General features: G+C 41.3%; 1 protein-coding gene across 1 annotated transcript in view; it reads left to right on the top strand.

Moving 5' to 3' along the window:
- Window positions 1-15,734, top strand: part of Nr1h5 (nuclear receptor subfamily 1, group H, member 5) — a 26,337-nt gene extending 10,603 nt beyond the window's left edge. Inside the window, exons 4-11 of the mRNA XM_003749366.6 lie at window positions 2,052-2,192; window positions 5,485-5,627; window positions 5,719-5,823; window positions 5,964-6,063; window positions 6,886-6,999; window positions 8,882-9,004; window positions 9,710-9,823; window positions 14,100-15,734. Coding sequence (XP_003749414.1) covers window positions 2,052-2,192; window positions 5,485-5,627; window positions 5,719-5,823; window positions 5,964-6,063; window positions 6,886-6,999; window positions 8,882-9,004; window positions 9,710-9,823; window positions 14,100-14,347 — 1,088 coding nt within the window. The 3' untranslated portion in view covers window positions 14,348-15,734. The remainder of the gene's footprint in view (window positions 1-2,051; window positions 2,193-5,484; window positions 5,628-5,718; window positions 5,824-5,963; window positions 6,064-6,885; window positions 7,000-8,881; window positions 9,005-9,709; window positions 9,824-14,099) is intronic.
- The last annotated feature ends 18 nt before the right edge of the window (window positions 15,735-15,752 follow it).

The following is a 15,752-nucleotide window of genomic DNA, read 5'->3' as shown; positions in this document are numbered from 1 at the left end:
ACACACACACACACACACACACACACAATCTTTATAAAACTCGAGAAACAAAACCAGGAAAAAGCATGTTTAAAGAGATTAATCTGTGTGATCAAAGACAGGAGAATAAAATATTAAGTTTAAGATTAGTTTCTTTGTGCTTTTCTTTTCTTTTTTCTTTCTTCCTTCTCTTTCTCTCTTTCTCTCTTCCTTCTTTTTCTTTCTCTCTCTCTTTCTTTCTTTCTTTTTTCTTTCCTTTTTCTTCCTTCCCTTTCTTTCTCTCTCTTTCTTTCCTTCTTTCTTTCTTTCATTCTTTCTTTCTTTCTAAAATAGGGTCTCATTGTGTAGCCCTGGATGGCCTAGAACTCACTATGGAGATCAGGGTGGTCTCGAACTCACAGATATCTGCCTGTCTCTGCCTTCTAGGTGCTGGGATTAAAGGCTGGGATTTAATGCCTGACCCTAGGGTTTGTTTCATTCATTTCTTTTCTTTTTCTCTTTTCTCTTCATCCTGATTCTCTTCTTCCTCTTCCTCCTCCTCTTCCTCATCATCCTCCTCTTCTTGTCTTTCTTCTTTTTTGAGAAAAGGTCTATCTGTGCATTCCTGGCTATCCTGGAGCTCACTGGATAGACCAGACTGTCCTTGAACTCTCAGAAATCCACCTGCCTCTGCCGGTATTAAGAGCATTCACTACCAGGTCTGTCTCTTCATTTTTGGTGAACATTTTCACATTTTACTTTAAACTCAATACATATAAGCAAATGTCTTCCCTACTTTTAGAAGAATTTGATGCTGGAACAAAATATGACATTATAAAGATCTTTTACCCATGACACCTTTTTTTTGTGATTGATAAAATTTACACACTTGGAGAAAATTTGAAATAAATGACTTCTATGATTCTAAGTCAAAAGAGTTTTAAAGTGTTTTGTAAAGGAAGGGAACACACTGAAAATCTGGGAGTGAGGGCTTGTATTTGCAATATTTGTGAAGAGCAGAAGCTTCTTTGATAATAACGGTTCTGAAGCAGTCTAGCCCTTCAGTAATCAATCACCACCGGGATGGGAATGCAGGCGGGTGGGAGAGTACTTAGCACCTATTTTTGGATTTGATCCTAGCACCCTCAGAAACAAAACAAAACAACCCAAACAACAGAAAACAGTCTCACCAATGTAACACAAATAAATGTGTTTGTTTAGGGTAAAATTTTACCTGTAAATCTTACACTTCAACACTGGCAAAGAATAGCCAAACGAAATGAGGTAACAGAGTCCAGGGGAGAGTAGTTAGGCAGGGGTGGCTGCTCTTGACCTGGTAACTGTTAAAACTGAGCTGAATAGTTTAAAAACCAGAGCTGAGATTTTTATTCCTTCCTCGAATTGAAATGGTGAAGCTCCATCTCTCAAGTGACCACCGGAAGAGAGTAAGTGGCCGGGTTTTAAATGGAGTTTTGACTGGTGCAACAGCTCACAGGAGGGAGAGCAGGGAATGGTAGGGGTTACTTTGTGAAAGGAGGTTCAGAAAGAGAAGCAAAAAGCTTTCTCCAGGCAAGTGCTCCAGAAAGGGAGAGGGGTGGTCTGCAGGGGGCGGGACTTTCTGAGGGGCGGAACTGCCTTTGTGGGCTGAACTCAAACTATGAGGGCTTAGAAAAGAGGCTTTTCTGATTATTTTTGTTTATTTTAGGTGGCCACGTATCCTCTCAAAGGAAACTTGAGAGATGCTTAATGGGCTCTTGATATTTTGTAAAATGCAGTTTAAAAAATTCTTATAGGTAATTTACCTATATAGGAGGGTAGAGAGTTGTCTTAATGTGATAAAGATACTCGGTTTAATCTCCTGATGTTATAAAGAAAGACCCTGTCTCAGGATGTCAACTGAGGTATACCAACTGGGAAAAATTACATAACTTTCCAGATCAATGTATATTTAAAAAAAATATTCGGAGAAAAAAACCCTATTTAATTGAAATACTTTAGTTAACTTGATTACTTAACTATAAAGGTAAAATGTTAATAAAAATGAGAAGTAACTAAAAATATCAATGCTAAACTTTGACAATCTTTGTCGTTAGGTTTTTTCCGACGTAGCATTACCAAAAATGCAGTGTATTCCTGCAAGAACGGCGGCCACTGTGAAATGGACATGTACATGCGCAGAAAGTGCCCAGAGTGCAGACTGAAAAAGTGTAAGGCGGTGGGGATGTTGGCGGAATGTAAGTGTCATTGTCTTCTTCGGGGTTTGCTTTTCTGAAGGGATTTAACCTTCCCCAACCTGGCTTACCTGGCAGGGGAGGCATGACAAAGGTGGTGGTTTTCCAGTGCTCACCCATGGCCCTGGGGGTGTGCTGACTGACTCCTGTGGGAAAGTCGGGCGTGTATTTTGTGTTAGTGGAGGACTGTATTCACACTCCCCTCTACATAATAAAATTGAATTTAAAAATAATAAAACTAAAAATCCCCCAACCTCACTGATAGCGTAAAGCATCCTTCAAGAGTTATTTAGAGCACACCCATGTTTGTTTGTGTATGTACACCACACACATGTGTACAGTAGTTGCTCAATACAGATGACCCATTATCAGTTTAAGTAGTGGTTTCCATAAATGTTGCTCTGTACTGTGTTGCTTTAATTTTGAAACCTGTCATAGTTTCATCTAAGTTAAAAGTTCTTTGAGAACTGGAGAGCTAGCTCAGAAGTTAACAGCATTTGCACAGGACCTGGGCCCCATTCCCAGCCTCCACAGAGCAGCTCACAATCATTTCTAATCCCGAGTCCTGAAGATCCCACGACTTCTTCTGACCTCTGCAGGTGTGAACGTAGTGTGCATACACACGTGCAAGCAAAACACTTACACACATGAAATAAAATAAGTCTACGTAATCATTTAAAAGAGATCTTGTATTTTTATGTTACTCAACCTAAAATTATATACTGCCTTGAAAAAGTGCAAAGTTAAAACTAGTAGTTCCCAAAAAGAAAGAGAGGAGGAGAAAGAAGAAAGAAGAGAAAAGGAGGAGGAGGAGAAGTTGTTCTCGGGTACTAACACATGGCAGTCTTAGGACAACTGAAGGGTGAATGGATCCTGGACCCCGACTTCTCTGTGTGCAAAGCCCACTAATGTTCTCATGTGTGTGAGGATCAGTCTCCGAATATCAGCACATCAGAGGGTAGCACTTTAGTGAATGAGTTTTGGGAGATACAATTCAGTCCAAAGCAACCCTTGAAAAAGTTTTATTATTTTATTAACTTAATTGGTATTCAGGATCTCACTATGTAGCTGGCCTGGAACTTGCTATGTATGCCTCAAACTCACAGATCCCCCTGCCTCCACCTTCCAATTTCTGGGGTTAAAAATATGTGCTACCACGCCTGGCCCAAAAGTTGTCTTTTTTTTTTTTTTTTTGTTCTTTTTTTCGGAGCTGGGGACCGAACCCAGGGCCTTGCGCTTCCTAGGTAAGCGCTCTACCACTGAGCTAAATCCCCAGCCCCCAAAAGTTGTCTTTTAACCTGCATCAGGAAACATATGTGAAAGGGAAGATGGAGTCTTCTGAGGACTCTACATAAAATGAATCGTCTCTTTAACTTAAAGGAATTCTGGGAAGGTGAAGCTCAAGAGAATTGGTGAGCACAGTTACCTTAATTGGTGAGCATTAGGTCTTGTCCATGTGTTCACATCCATACCCTGCCACTGCTGCTTGGATCGGCCCACTGCATTTACCCTTCAATTGTCCTAACACCGCCATGTTAGTGTTCTCACGGCCCCTTCTCCTCTCCTCCTCCTCTTTTCCTCCTTTCCTCCTCCTCCTCCTCCTCTTCTTCTTCCTCCTTTCCTCCTCCTCCTCCTCTTTTCCTCCTTTCCTCCTCCTCCTCCTCTTTTCCTCCTTTCCTCCTCTTCCTCCTCCTCCTCCTCTTTTCCTCCTTTCCTCCTCCTCCTCCTCCTCTTTTCCTCCTTTCCTCCTCCTCCTCCTCCTCTTTTCCCCCTTTCCTCCTCTTCCTCCTCCTCCTCCTCCTCCTCCTCCTCTTTTCCTCCTTTCCTCCTCCTCCTCCTCTTTTCCTCCTTTCCTCCTCTTCCTCCTCCTCCTCCTCCTCTTCCTCTTCTTCCTCCTCCCCCTCCTTTTTCCTTCTTGTGGTACTCAGGTTTCCCACTCCTAGACAATCTACCACTAAGCTACACCCAAAGACTCCTTTTCTACTAAACATTATTGCAGACGGGAATCCATTTGAGTCGCCATGGCTGGCGCTCTGGAGTAGTTGGGGTCACAGGTGTTTACTTACATGTTCAATACTTGGTAGGTTTAAAATGGCTTCTTTTTTGTGTATTCTTGTTCTTTGACAAATAATGAAATAATATGGAAGGGCTTTAAGGTTTTTGTTTTGTTCTATACTTCAGCTCCTCCTTAGTTTTTTATTTAACAGGTATGTTTTTTAAATAGTTATGAAAATGACAGGTATATTAATGCTTGAATAATTTTAGTAGCTGCTAAAAGTATTTAGGGTAGATGCTGCTGGTCCAGTAATGGCACAAATGGAAAATTAAACACTCTATAGAAACAACAATCCTCAGGCTGGAGAAACAGTTCAGTGGTTAAGAGCACACACTGGGGGTTGGGGATCTAGCTCAGTGGTAGAGCGCTTGCCTAGCAAGCACAAGGCCCTGGGTTCAGTCCCCAGCTCCGAAAAAAAGAAAAAAGAAAAAAAAAAAAAGAGCACACACTGCTCTTGCAGAGGACCTGAGTTCAGCTCTCAGCACTCATATTGGTGGCTCGCAACCAACTATAGTTCCAGCTCAAGGGGATATGACCCCTCTGGGCTCTGTGGGCACCTGCACTCACGTGTACATTTCCCCATACAGACTCATACAAATAATTATAAAGTATTTAAAAACAAGCACACGAAAACAATCCTAAAATAAATATTATTCACATTTGAAAAAGAATTAAATGCTTTGTCTGGGTTATAGAGAAAATTGACTTAGCTTATTTTAAAAATCCTAAGATAATCTTTCTCAACTTTATTAATAAAACCAGTGATGATAGTTATAGATAATGTAATTCTACTACTTCATAAAATGACTCTCTCACTTCCAAGATGCAACTAATGTATAATTTCTCATGTAAAAATCTAAACATAATTTGGAAATGAAAAATTCCTAATCTTTGTCTGTTATAACTATTTTCTTTTTTATAATTTATTTTTTTATTCTTTAATCCTTCTTTACAGTCCAGAATTCATCAACCCCGCCCCCTGCTCTGTCCTCCAACTGCTCCTCATCCCATGCCTGCTCTCTCACTGCCTTTTCCAAGAGGGTGCTCCCACTCCCCCATAACTGTATTTTCAAGCAGACAAAGTAGCTATGAAGAAAGAAGGAATATAAGCAATTTCATAGATGCATACATGAACAAGAGATGCCTATGGCCATTTACTCCCTCAAGACCACGCTAATCACACCTACAGTGTTGTTTTCCGAGCCAAAAGTACTTAGTGTGAATTTTGTAATATTGCAGGTTTGCTCACAGAGATCCAATGTAAGTCAAAAAGACTTCGCAAGAGCTTTAAGCACAGGCCGACCCTGTCCTCGGCCATCCAAGTGGAAGATGAAGGAACAGACACGAAACACGTGTCATCCACCTCCAGATCTGGAAAAGGGGCAAGACTTTTCTTCCATACAGTGTCTTGTTTCTTTATGAACAGTGTGTGTAACAGGCACACATTACAGGTGCCCCTCTGTGTCCTTACAGGCTCAGGACGACATGACTCTAACTGCAGAGGAACGTCGCCTTCTGAATACCATAGTGACTGCTCATCGAAAGTCCATGGTTCCTGTAGGGGAAATAAGTGCACTTGTATGTATCCACTACTGGCAAGAAATAACGTGCAATGAATGCTATTAAGAAATGATAGCAAGAACAGCAAAAAAAAAAGCCCTCAGTAATTATCAGAAAGAAAATACTATGAATCATTTTTATTTCTTTTTATGGACCAGCTGCAGGAGTATTCCAACCCCGAACTAAGTTTTTTGAGACTCTCAGAGGCATCAATCCTGCATGCGAATTGGCTAATGAAATTTACCAAGGGACTCCCAGGTAAAATTCTGTTTCATTATTTTTTAAGATTTATTTATTTTTACATATATGTGTCATGCATGTTTTGCCTGCAATTATATATTCACACTATGTACACACTGTCTCGTGGAGGCCAGCAGAGAGTGTTGGACCTCCTAGAATTGGAATTACTTACTGATGTCATAAGTTTCCATGTGTGTACTGGAACCAGAGTCTCTCAAAAGCAACAAACGCCCTTAACTGCCGAGCTGCCCTTCCAGCCCCGAACGTTCTGTCTTTAGGATACGGGAGAGTAGAGCAAAGAAAAACTTCTGACTGGTACTGGATGTGCAGCTCAGAGGCAGAGCACCGGTCTAGTGTATGTGAGACCCTGGGTTTTCTAGCGGTGTTGCTTCTAATTTAACAATTGCTTATTTTATCTTTGTCAATTAATCAGGCGAGTGATGACCTAAATATTTACAAAAATTATTATAATGATGTGGGTTTCCTTAGATGAGACAAGGAACGAAGAAAGTTTCCTCCATAGAACAAGCCACAGTTTGACCAAAACGTAGTTATATATGTATTTACAGGTACAGAAACTCTTTATAAAGTTACATTCTTCAAGGCTAACACAGCTATGCTTGATTTGTCCTTGCCATTAGAAAGTGTCACCTAGTTCTGATAAAAAAGTGCCCTAAAATATTACCATGTAGAATCAAGAATTTTATTCAGATTTGAATTTATGTATTAGGGTTATCCCCAAGAAGCACTTAGGGTTAAAAAGGAAATAAATATCTTTAAACATTTAATTTATGAACATAATCTTTTGATTATTTGTTTTTCATGTTTTATTTTTTTAAGGATTTGAAAATTTAACTGCTGAGGATCAGACTGCATTACAGAAAGAGTCAAAAACTGAAGTGATGTTTCTTCATGTAGCCCAGCTTTATGGTGGGAGAGACTCAACCTCTGGAAGTAAAAAGAAAAAAAGAATTTTATTCAATCTTAAGCGTACACACACACACACACACACACACACACACACACACACATTTTGAAACACACACACATTTGTGTTTTGAAAATAGAATCTCATGTAGCCCAGGCTACCTAGAACTCAATAGAAGCTAAGGAGGATCTTGACCTCCTGCTGTGCCTGCCAACCTTAAGACTAGAGACCTGTGTCTCTGTGCCTGGCTTCTGTGGTGCTGGGGACGGAGCCCGGAGCCTGGCCTCGTGCATTAAGCCAGAACTCCCCTGAGTGGGATCGTCAACCTCTCATTTATCTTTCCACTTTACTTTGCCTGCTAGTGTAGGAACAGACGTCTCAAAATAGCTGCTTATAAATAGCTCCACACTCATCTAGCATTTTCTCTCAACAAAGTAATTCTTTCTTTCTTTCTTTTTTTTTCCTTTTCTTTTTTTCGGAGCTGGGGACCGAACCCAGGGCCTTGCGCTTGCTAGGCAAGCGCTCTACCACTGAGCTAAATCCCCAACCCCCAAAGTAATTCTTTTAAAAGTTGTATTTCTTATTCTTCTGAGAAGTTTATACATGTATTAAGTTTTTTTTTAAATCTTAGTCAACTCACTTCCTTCCACCAACTCCCGAAGTCCCCACACATCTCTCTCCTAACTTCATGTCCTCCTCTGATCCTTCTTTTTAAAATTAACCCATCTAAATAGTCTGACTAGTGCTGCTCATGTACACAGCGGGGTGGGGTCATCCACTGAAACATGGCCAACTTTGAGGGCTCAGCTCCTAAAGAACTGGACTCTCCCTCCCCTAGCAGCCAACAGCTCCTCAGCTGTGGGTGGGGCTTCTGTGCTCCTAAGACAGGCTCTTCCAATGAGGAGGACTTTTACAGGTGATCAAACCCTAAGGCATTACGGATTCTAAGACACAAAGGAGCTGTGTGGGAAGGCCTGCTTGAAACTCATAACCACTTGTTTGGGCTACTTGTTTGGGGGACACCTCTGTAGTGGGGTGAAATGTTATTTAGGTTCCTGTTGAACCAAGTATGCAGGACCTCGCTTCCATAAAACTACAAGCATTTTTAAAAAAATCAATAAAGCCAGTATTGTTTAGTGTGTGAAGGTGAGAATTCGGTCTGTAAAGTTGTGTGTTGGTTGAGGACATGAGAAGAGGCAACGTGACAGAATCAAAGCCAAAGCCAACAAAACATTTGCCAGAGGCGCCAGCTGCCTTCACTGACTGCTTGTTACAGTGCGAGTCTTTTTTTTTTTTAATAAAGATTTATTTATTATATTTATATTACACTGCAGCTGTTCAGGCACACCGGAAGAGGGCATCAGATCTTATTACAGATGGTTATAAGCCACCATGTGGTTGCTGGGATTTAAACTCAGGACCCTCAGAAGAGCAGTCAGTGCTCTTAACCACTGAGCCATCTCTCCAGCCCACAGTGCGAGTCTTTTAAAACATCTGTATTTATTCGTTGTTCTTCTCTGCAGACATTAGACCAGAAGGCTGTCAAAGGGAGGCCCTTGATGACCTGGCCCATGATTGCTTGAGTAGTGTTTGCTTAAGAGTCCCCACAGCCTCTGGTGCACTGAGTGGTTTGTGGAGGGGGTGTGTTTAAGAAAGTCATTTCTAGTTTCCACTCCATTATAGTATCATGGACGACTCATTTTGGAGGGGCTTCTGTACAATCTTTTTACAAAATGGGAACTAACATCTGGCTTTATGTTTCAGTAACAAAAATGAGAAAGACACCACTTTAGGGGGTAGGTTTTGTTTCACATAATAGATACGCTGGATTCTGAAAAGATGCTGTATATCCTATTTATATAATGACCAGGAAAGAATATCAGACTCTGTGCCTTCCTCTTTTGCTAGGTACTGTGAGACCAGCAAAGCCCTCAGCTGGGACACTGGAGGTGCATAATCATAGGGGTGATGAATGTGTTTATTCTTCGGAAAACTTTTTCAAGGAAGGCTACCCTTCGGCCACTCTAACCGGTAACCTTGTGCAGTAGGAAGTGTCTATCACCTTGGGTGGACATACTTTCTTTTCTCCCCCTTTCATTTTGTTACAAGGAGAAGCCCTGGGCTTTCTCACAGTTCACAGGTTCTCTGTGGTGGTGACAGCATTTACAGACCCAGCCCATACAGTTGCTAGTGTTGGCAGGTCATCAGTGAGCTTTCTATTTGTAACCATTTTCTTATTTTTGGTAACGTCATGGCAATTCTTTTTCTATTTAATTGGGAAGCTATTTGGGGCCTCTGAATTATTCTTTGGGGTGTTTTTCAAAGTTTCCCAGAATGATGATGATGTAATAATATACAGGCAACATCCCAGTGTCAACCCCTTTTGTGGGTAGAAGGGTAAGCCTTACTATGGATAGTACAGAAACACTGAGAGCGGCTTTTGCAGGTTAAAGGCCCTCAGTCCCACAGCCCCCTACTTGGTCCACATGATTACACCCTCTCATTGTTCTGGTCTTTTTCAATAGCTCACCTAACAAGCCCACTATTGAGGCCCAGACCCCAATTTCAAGGGCACAACAAAGGGGATTGATTGTGCTGGCCACCACACAGGCAGCCATCTTGAACCCCACCCTCATTTCGAGTTTCTTATACTAGTTTGAGAGAAGACAAGGCAATCACAATGGGTTTGCTTCTGTGCTACATTTGGATGAAATTCACTTATATTAATCTTTTCAGGTATTACTAGAGAATTCATTGCTTCACTGTCTTACTTCTACAGAAGAATGAGAGAACTTAATATAACAGATACTGAATATGCTCTGCTTACAGCGACTACAGTGCTTTTCTCAGGTACAGGCTGTGAGAAGGAAGGCCAGGGGTGAGCTCTGGACGGGGAGACGCAAAGTTCTTACTGAGCTATTAGGTGATGTTGAATGTAGCGATCAACCCCATCACGGTTTGATCTCTGTGCGCATTCCTTTAAGCTCACCACTGTGTTATAGTTTCTTGCATCTTAAAAAAAGCTTTCTTGCCCTCGGAACCCCTTGGATATACTCTCCCAAGTCCCTGATAGAGAGAGGTTCTTTAGGGAGTTAGCTATAGTCTAGACTCTGTCTTACTCCTGCTCACTCCTGAGTCCTCCACAGTCACATTTCATTCCACCCTCTCCTCTCCAATCCACTACAACCTCTCAAGATCTTCAGGACTTGGCATTGCTAATCTACTGGCCAACACTCTATCTTTGTCTTACTTGGCCCAGGGATGTATTTTGTAGAGAAGATCACAAATATTTGAAAGAAAATGTGGGGATATCCTGTTTCCTGTGAACCCGTCGGCGGAGCTCTGAAGTTGTGGTGAAGATGTCTGGTGTGTTAGGAGAATTTCTCATTCGTGTGTGTGTGTGTGTGTGTGTGTGTGTGTGTGTGTGTGTGTGTGTGTGTGTGAATTCATAGTCTTCTTGATATGCTTGTAACCTGCATTACATACTGGACCCAGGTTGAAGTAAGACAGTTGCTTAGCATGGGTAACCCATTGCTCAAGCCAGTAAAGTCTCCCTAGGGTACCACTGTCCTGTCTCCTTCACTGATCTGGACATATTTGTGTTCTTTTGTATTCTAACTTGCTGTGATATCAGGACTCACTAGATAGGCACAGCCAAAGTTCAGTCACGTAGGCTCCAGTGCAGCTACGTGATATTGTCCACTTTCCAGTGTTATACTTCATTCCAGGAAGTTTTGTAGGCAACTGTGTGATGAAAAGGATAGGGTAAAGGACTTGGAAGGCTGGAGGGACGGACAGTAGTGTCACTGTCATCTGGATCTGAATATTTGGAAAACCAGCTTGGAGTATTACCTAGGGACAGTTCACCATGGCTGGACCACAAAAGTCTTCTTTCTCTGAGTTCAGCTACGAATTCTGGATGGTGCAGTACCTTAGAGCCTTGGTGTGCTGTGAGAGGATTTATTTCCCTGCCTCTCTGGAGTGGGAGTATCAAAGTCTGTGGCCTTCATCCTTTTCTTCCTGGGTGGATCTTTTTAAACCAGGAATGTGTCATGCTCGCTACGGTTAAGAATGTTTCAATGGGGCCAAGGGCTCCCCTAGATTACAAATTTGTCATGAAGATACGTTTATCACATTCCCTTCAGTTGATCTTTGTTTGTTCAGGGCTAATATTTTATTCCCAAGAACTTACCCTTTCATAATCTTGGCATTCTATGCACCGTTAGGTGGAAACTGGTAAGTTCTCCTTGTAGACTGCAGTCCACCTAACAACTTGCCTCCAGCCTTGTTAACATTCAGAACTACAAAGCAGAGCTAAAATCATGCAGAACACTGCACAAGCACAGTGGTCTCAGGAACTTTCCACTCCAAAATAACCACCCACCCACTAACTCACATGGGTGGTTTTGTTTCTTTTTGTTAAATGTATAAAATTCTATCTATCTATCTATCTATCTATCTATCTATCTATCTATCTATCTATCTATCTATCTATCAATCGTGTGTGTGTGTGTGTGTGTGTGTGTGTGTGTGTGTGTACATGTCATTCATGTGGAGGTCAGAGGACAGCCTATGGGAATTGTTTTTCCACCGTGTGTGTCCTGGGGTTCAGGTAGTCGGTCTGGGTGATAGCATTTTTCCTGCTGAGTCATCCCACTGGCAGTTCTTGTTTCACTGAACCTCTTGAACATCACCTCTCCTGACTTCCACATTCATTGGCTAATCTTTCCGTGTCTTCTTTATTCTGTCCTCTTCGTCTCTCACAAGGACAAATATTTAAGTTGTCCTACGAGTCAGTTTTCTTTTAAATTACTTCATTATTTCATGCATTTGTTTTGCCTGCATCTATGCACCACAGTGTACCTCATGCTGTTGAATTCAGAAGGTGTCAGATCTCTTGGGACTCAGTTTACAGAGGTTGTGACAAGGCCCTATTTTCTTCTGCACTGGCTTCTCTTCCTGATTCCATTCTGACTCTTGGCATTAAAGGCCTGTGTAGGTTTGTTACTCCCAGACTTATCTGTGAACTTGCTGTGCTCAGAATGCATTAAAGCCTCCTCAAGATTTCCATGTGACTGTCAAGCAGGTGTATCAAGTTGAAAATGCCCAAAGCTGGACTCCTGATACCTTTATACCTTAGCTTTTCATATCCTTCCCCCACTTGGACTGAACGATATCTCTGTCTTCCAAATTGCACATGCAATTTGTTTTTATTTTTTTTTATTTTTTTATTTTTTTTTCTTGCTATGACTAATACTTTATTCCTATCTCATGGAGAAGCCCCGCCGCAATTTGTTTTTAATTCTTTCATTTCTTTTCTTCCTCTTATATTCATATCATACATGCACCAATTCTGTTGATTCAACCCTAAGGTATAGCTAGCACTTAACCATTTCCTATTGTGAATAGCCTAGGCAGTGTAGTTGAATCCACTTTTCTGGCTGGATTTTCCAACTCTATCCTCTATAGACTCTCTCTGTATTAGAACACAAGGGTTCCCTGAAAATGTGAGTCAGATGATGGTATTCCTCTGGAGTTGTCGGTGGCTTCCTAGTTTGCACAGATTAAAACCAAAGTTCCTTCAATTAGTCTAGTCTGTCTTGCTTCTTTTTTGTCCTCTCCCTGTCTGCATTGCTTTGACACAAACATCCCTTGAGCCCCGCAGGCCCCTGCCGCAGGCTGCACTGTTCTCCATGCATCTTTCACCCCCTTCGGATGCCCACATGAGGCCTTCTTACACTGCTTTGTCATTTTATCTAGTTCTTTTTTCTTTTACCATTTTGGGTTTGCACTAAATGTTGTTATATCTCTGATTAGTTTTTGCAAGTAGCTACCATCCCTCCCCCCAAGAGTCTTACCTATTTCCCTGTTTACTTTTCTCTATAGCACATCATTATTTTACTTTTGCTTTTTTAAAAAAACATTTTTATTCATTTACTTTTATTGATGTGTATGTCTCCTTTGTCTGTGTGTGCACTCCACGTGTGCAGTATCTGTGAGTCCACAGAAGGTGTCAGGTCCCTTGGAACTGGAGTTATAGATGGCTGTGAGCCACCATGTGCATGTGGGAATTGCACCCCAGTATTTGGGAAGAGCAGCTAGTGCTCTTAACTGTTGATATGTCTCTCCAGCCTCTGTTTTTACTTTTTTAAAAAAAATTATTATATATTTCTTTACTTACATTAGAAAGGTTATTCCCCTTCCTGGTTTCCTGTCCATAAGCCCACATCCCCTCCCCCTCCCCCATATGAGTATTTCCCCTATACATCCCCCTTATTTCCCTCCCCCATATTCCCCTGCATTGGGGGTCCAACCTTGGCTTCCCCTTCCACTGGTGCCCCAACAAGGCTATTCTCTGCTCCATATGCAGTTGGAGCCCTGGGTCAGTCCATGTGTAGTCTTTGGGTAGTGGTTTAGTCCCTGGAAGCTCTGGTTGGTTGGCATTGTTGTTCTTATGGGGTTCCAAGCTCCTTCAACTCTTTCAATACTTCCTCTAATTCTCCCCTGTTTTTACTTTTTAAGATATGTGTAACTCTCTCCTTCCCCACCTGTTTCATATTAAGAGTGTTAGTACAATAAAGGGAGAACATTTTGCCTGTGAGTTTCATCATGGTATAGCCAGCAAAATGACCTGATGAGTGAAGGCTGTCTAAGCCTTCAGAAATTCCTGGTTAGCATATCTTTTATGGTAAGAAACCAAGAAGGCTCGTGCTTTACTGCCTATTGACTGTAGAGAAGTTACTCATGACTATTTTAAAGTTTCAGGCAAGTCTTCATGGCTGTTATATCCCCAACCTTACTCACCAATCCCATTTCAGGGAGCGAATCTGAAAAATGTGATAAAAATAGAATGCAGCTCAATAGACTATAGTGAAGATGAAGTAAAATCACGAACAAAGAGAATTTAATTAGCGAACCTAATTTGTATTAGGGCTCTGTAAGTACTTGTGCTTTTGTAACTTGTGAAGATGAAGTAAATCATGAACAAAGAGAATCTAACTAGCAAACCTGATGTGTGTTAGGGTTCTGTAAGTTCGTGTGATTTTATAACCTAGTAACTCACTGTTTCGAGAGCATTCATTATTTCACCACTTGGAATCAACATTAAGGTAAATATGTTTTTCAGATCGTCCATACCTTAAAAATAAGCAGCACGTAGAAAACCTACAAGAACCAGTCCTGCAACTTTTGTTTAAGTATTCAAAAATGTATCATCCAGAAGACCCACAGCACTTCGCTCACCTCATAGGGAGGCTTACTGAGCTGAGGACTCTGAGTCACAGCCACTCTGAAATCCTTAGCACTTGGAAAACAAAGGACCCCAGGTTGGTTATGCTATTCTCTGAGAAATGGGATTTGCACTCACTCTATTGAAAATTTAGAGTCAACACTAAAGGTTTGCCTTAAAATGTCAAAATCAAAATTGGATGAATGATTTGAAAAATGTGAACAAATCCACTGAGTTATCATACATCGCCATGGAGACCTTAAGTGCTCATCACGTGGACTTTTCAACTCTTAGATGAACACTCCAGGATTCTTCTCAAGATTGGATGCAAAGGAAAAAATAATGGAGCTATGTGGTGGCACAGTCTCTATACTTGAGAGACAGAGGCAAGAGGACCTTACATTTAAGGCAGTCCTGGGTGATGTAATGAGACCTCATCTCAGAAGAAGAAAGAGAAGAATTAATGGCCATTGTTTTTTCTCGAGTCCTCACCTGAAGAAACTATTTTTTTGTTTAGTTAAAATACATAATGTATAGATGTGAACAAAGGTTAGTTATGATTAGGATAAGGCAGTTTGTGTGCCTCACCAATTAAGGATACACGATGGAGTAGAAGCCAATGCTTAGAACCTCTGTTTCATGAGTGACTAAAGAAGAACAAAACCTTTTCAAATTGTATCTGCTTTGTATTTTTAATAAGTATGTGCTAATTGCACAGAATGGTAGTTTCATTATGAAAGTTTCATACATATATATTAGGTATTTCCAGCGTATTTGCCACCCACACTGTGCTCTCCACCCAATACCAGTACCCTTCTCATCCCCCTAATATTTCCCCTTCCCCTTCCATGCCCTAAAGCACCAGATTCACACATGCAAGAAAATATTCGATTCCAGTCTGAGTCTGGTTTGTTTCCTTTGACATGAAGATATCATCTATTTCTCCTGCAAGTGACATATTTTCATTCCTCTTAAGGACTGGATTGTGTGTGTATATCTGTACATAGCACATTCTATTTATCCATCATCTGCTGACGGCACCTGACTGGATTGTGTGTGTATATCTGTACATAGCACATTCTATTTATCCATCCATCTGCTGATGGCACCTGACTGGATTGTGTATGTATATCTGTACATAGCACATTCTATTTATCCAATCCATCTGCTGATGGCATCTAGTTTGATTCTGTACCTTGGCCACTGTGAATTGAAAGACCAGGAAAAATTCAGACCCCCTAGCAAACAGAGTAGAGTCAAAAATGTAGGTCAGCCAGTTCAGTGACTCTGTTCCAGGAACTGGCTGACCATAAAAGTTAGATTAAAATCTTAAGAACAATCTTGAGAAACAGGAAGCTTCTCCTTGTGATTTTTCACTGGTATTCTCGACATTTTCCAATGACGCCATCCCTACCCCCTTGGGTTGTGGTTTCCTCCTTTAAATACCCCTTCTCCCAGATACTCGGGGTTGAACTCCTCTACCCCTGCGTGGGATACGAGTCTCGACCCCAGTGCACTGGTTCCTATCAATAAACCTTGTGTAATTACAGC

Source organism: Rattus norvegicus, chromosome 2, assembly GCF_036323735.1.
Source record: "Rattus norvegicus strain BN/NHsdMcwi chromosome 2, GRCr8, whole genome shotgun sequence".
In the NCBI taxonomy this organism is placed as follows: Eukaryota; Metazoa; Chordata; class Mammalia; order Rodentia; family Muridae; genus Rattus; species Rattus norvegicus.
The sequence above is the reverse complement of the archived record's forward strand: the minus strand, read 5'-3'. Positions and strand labels throughout refer to the sequence as shown.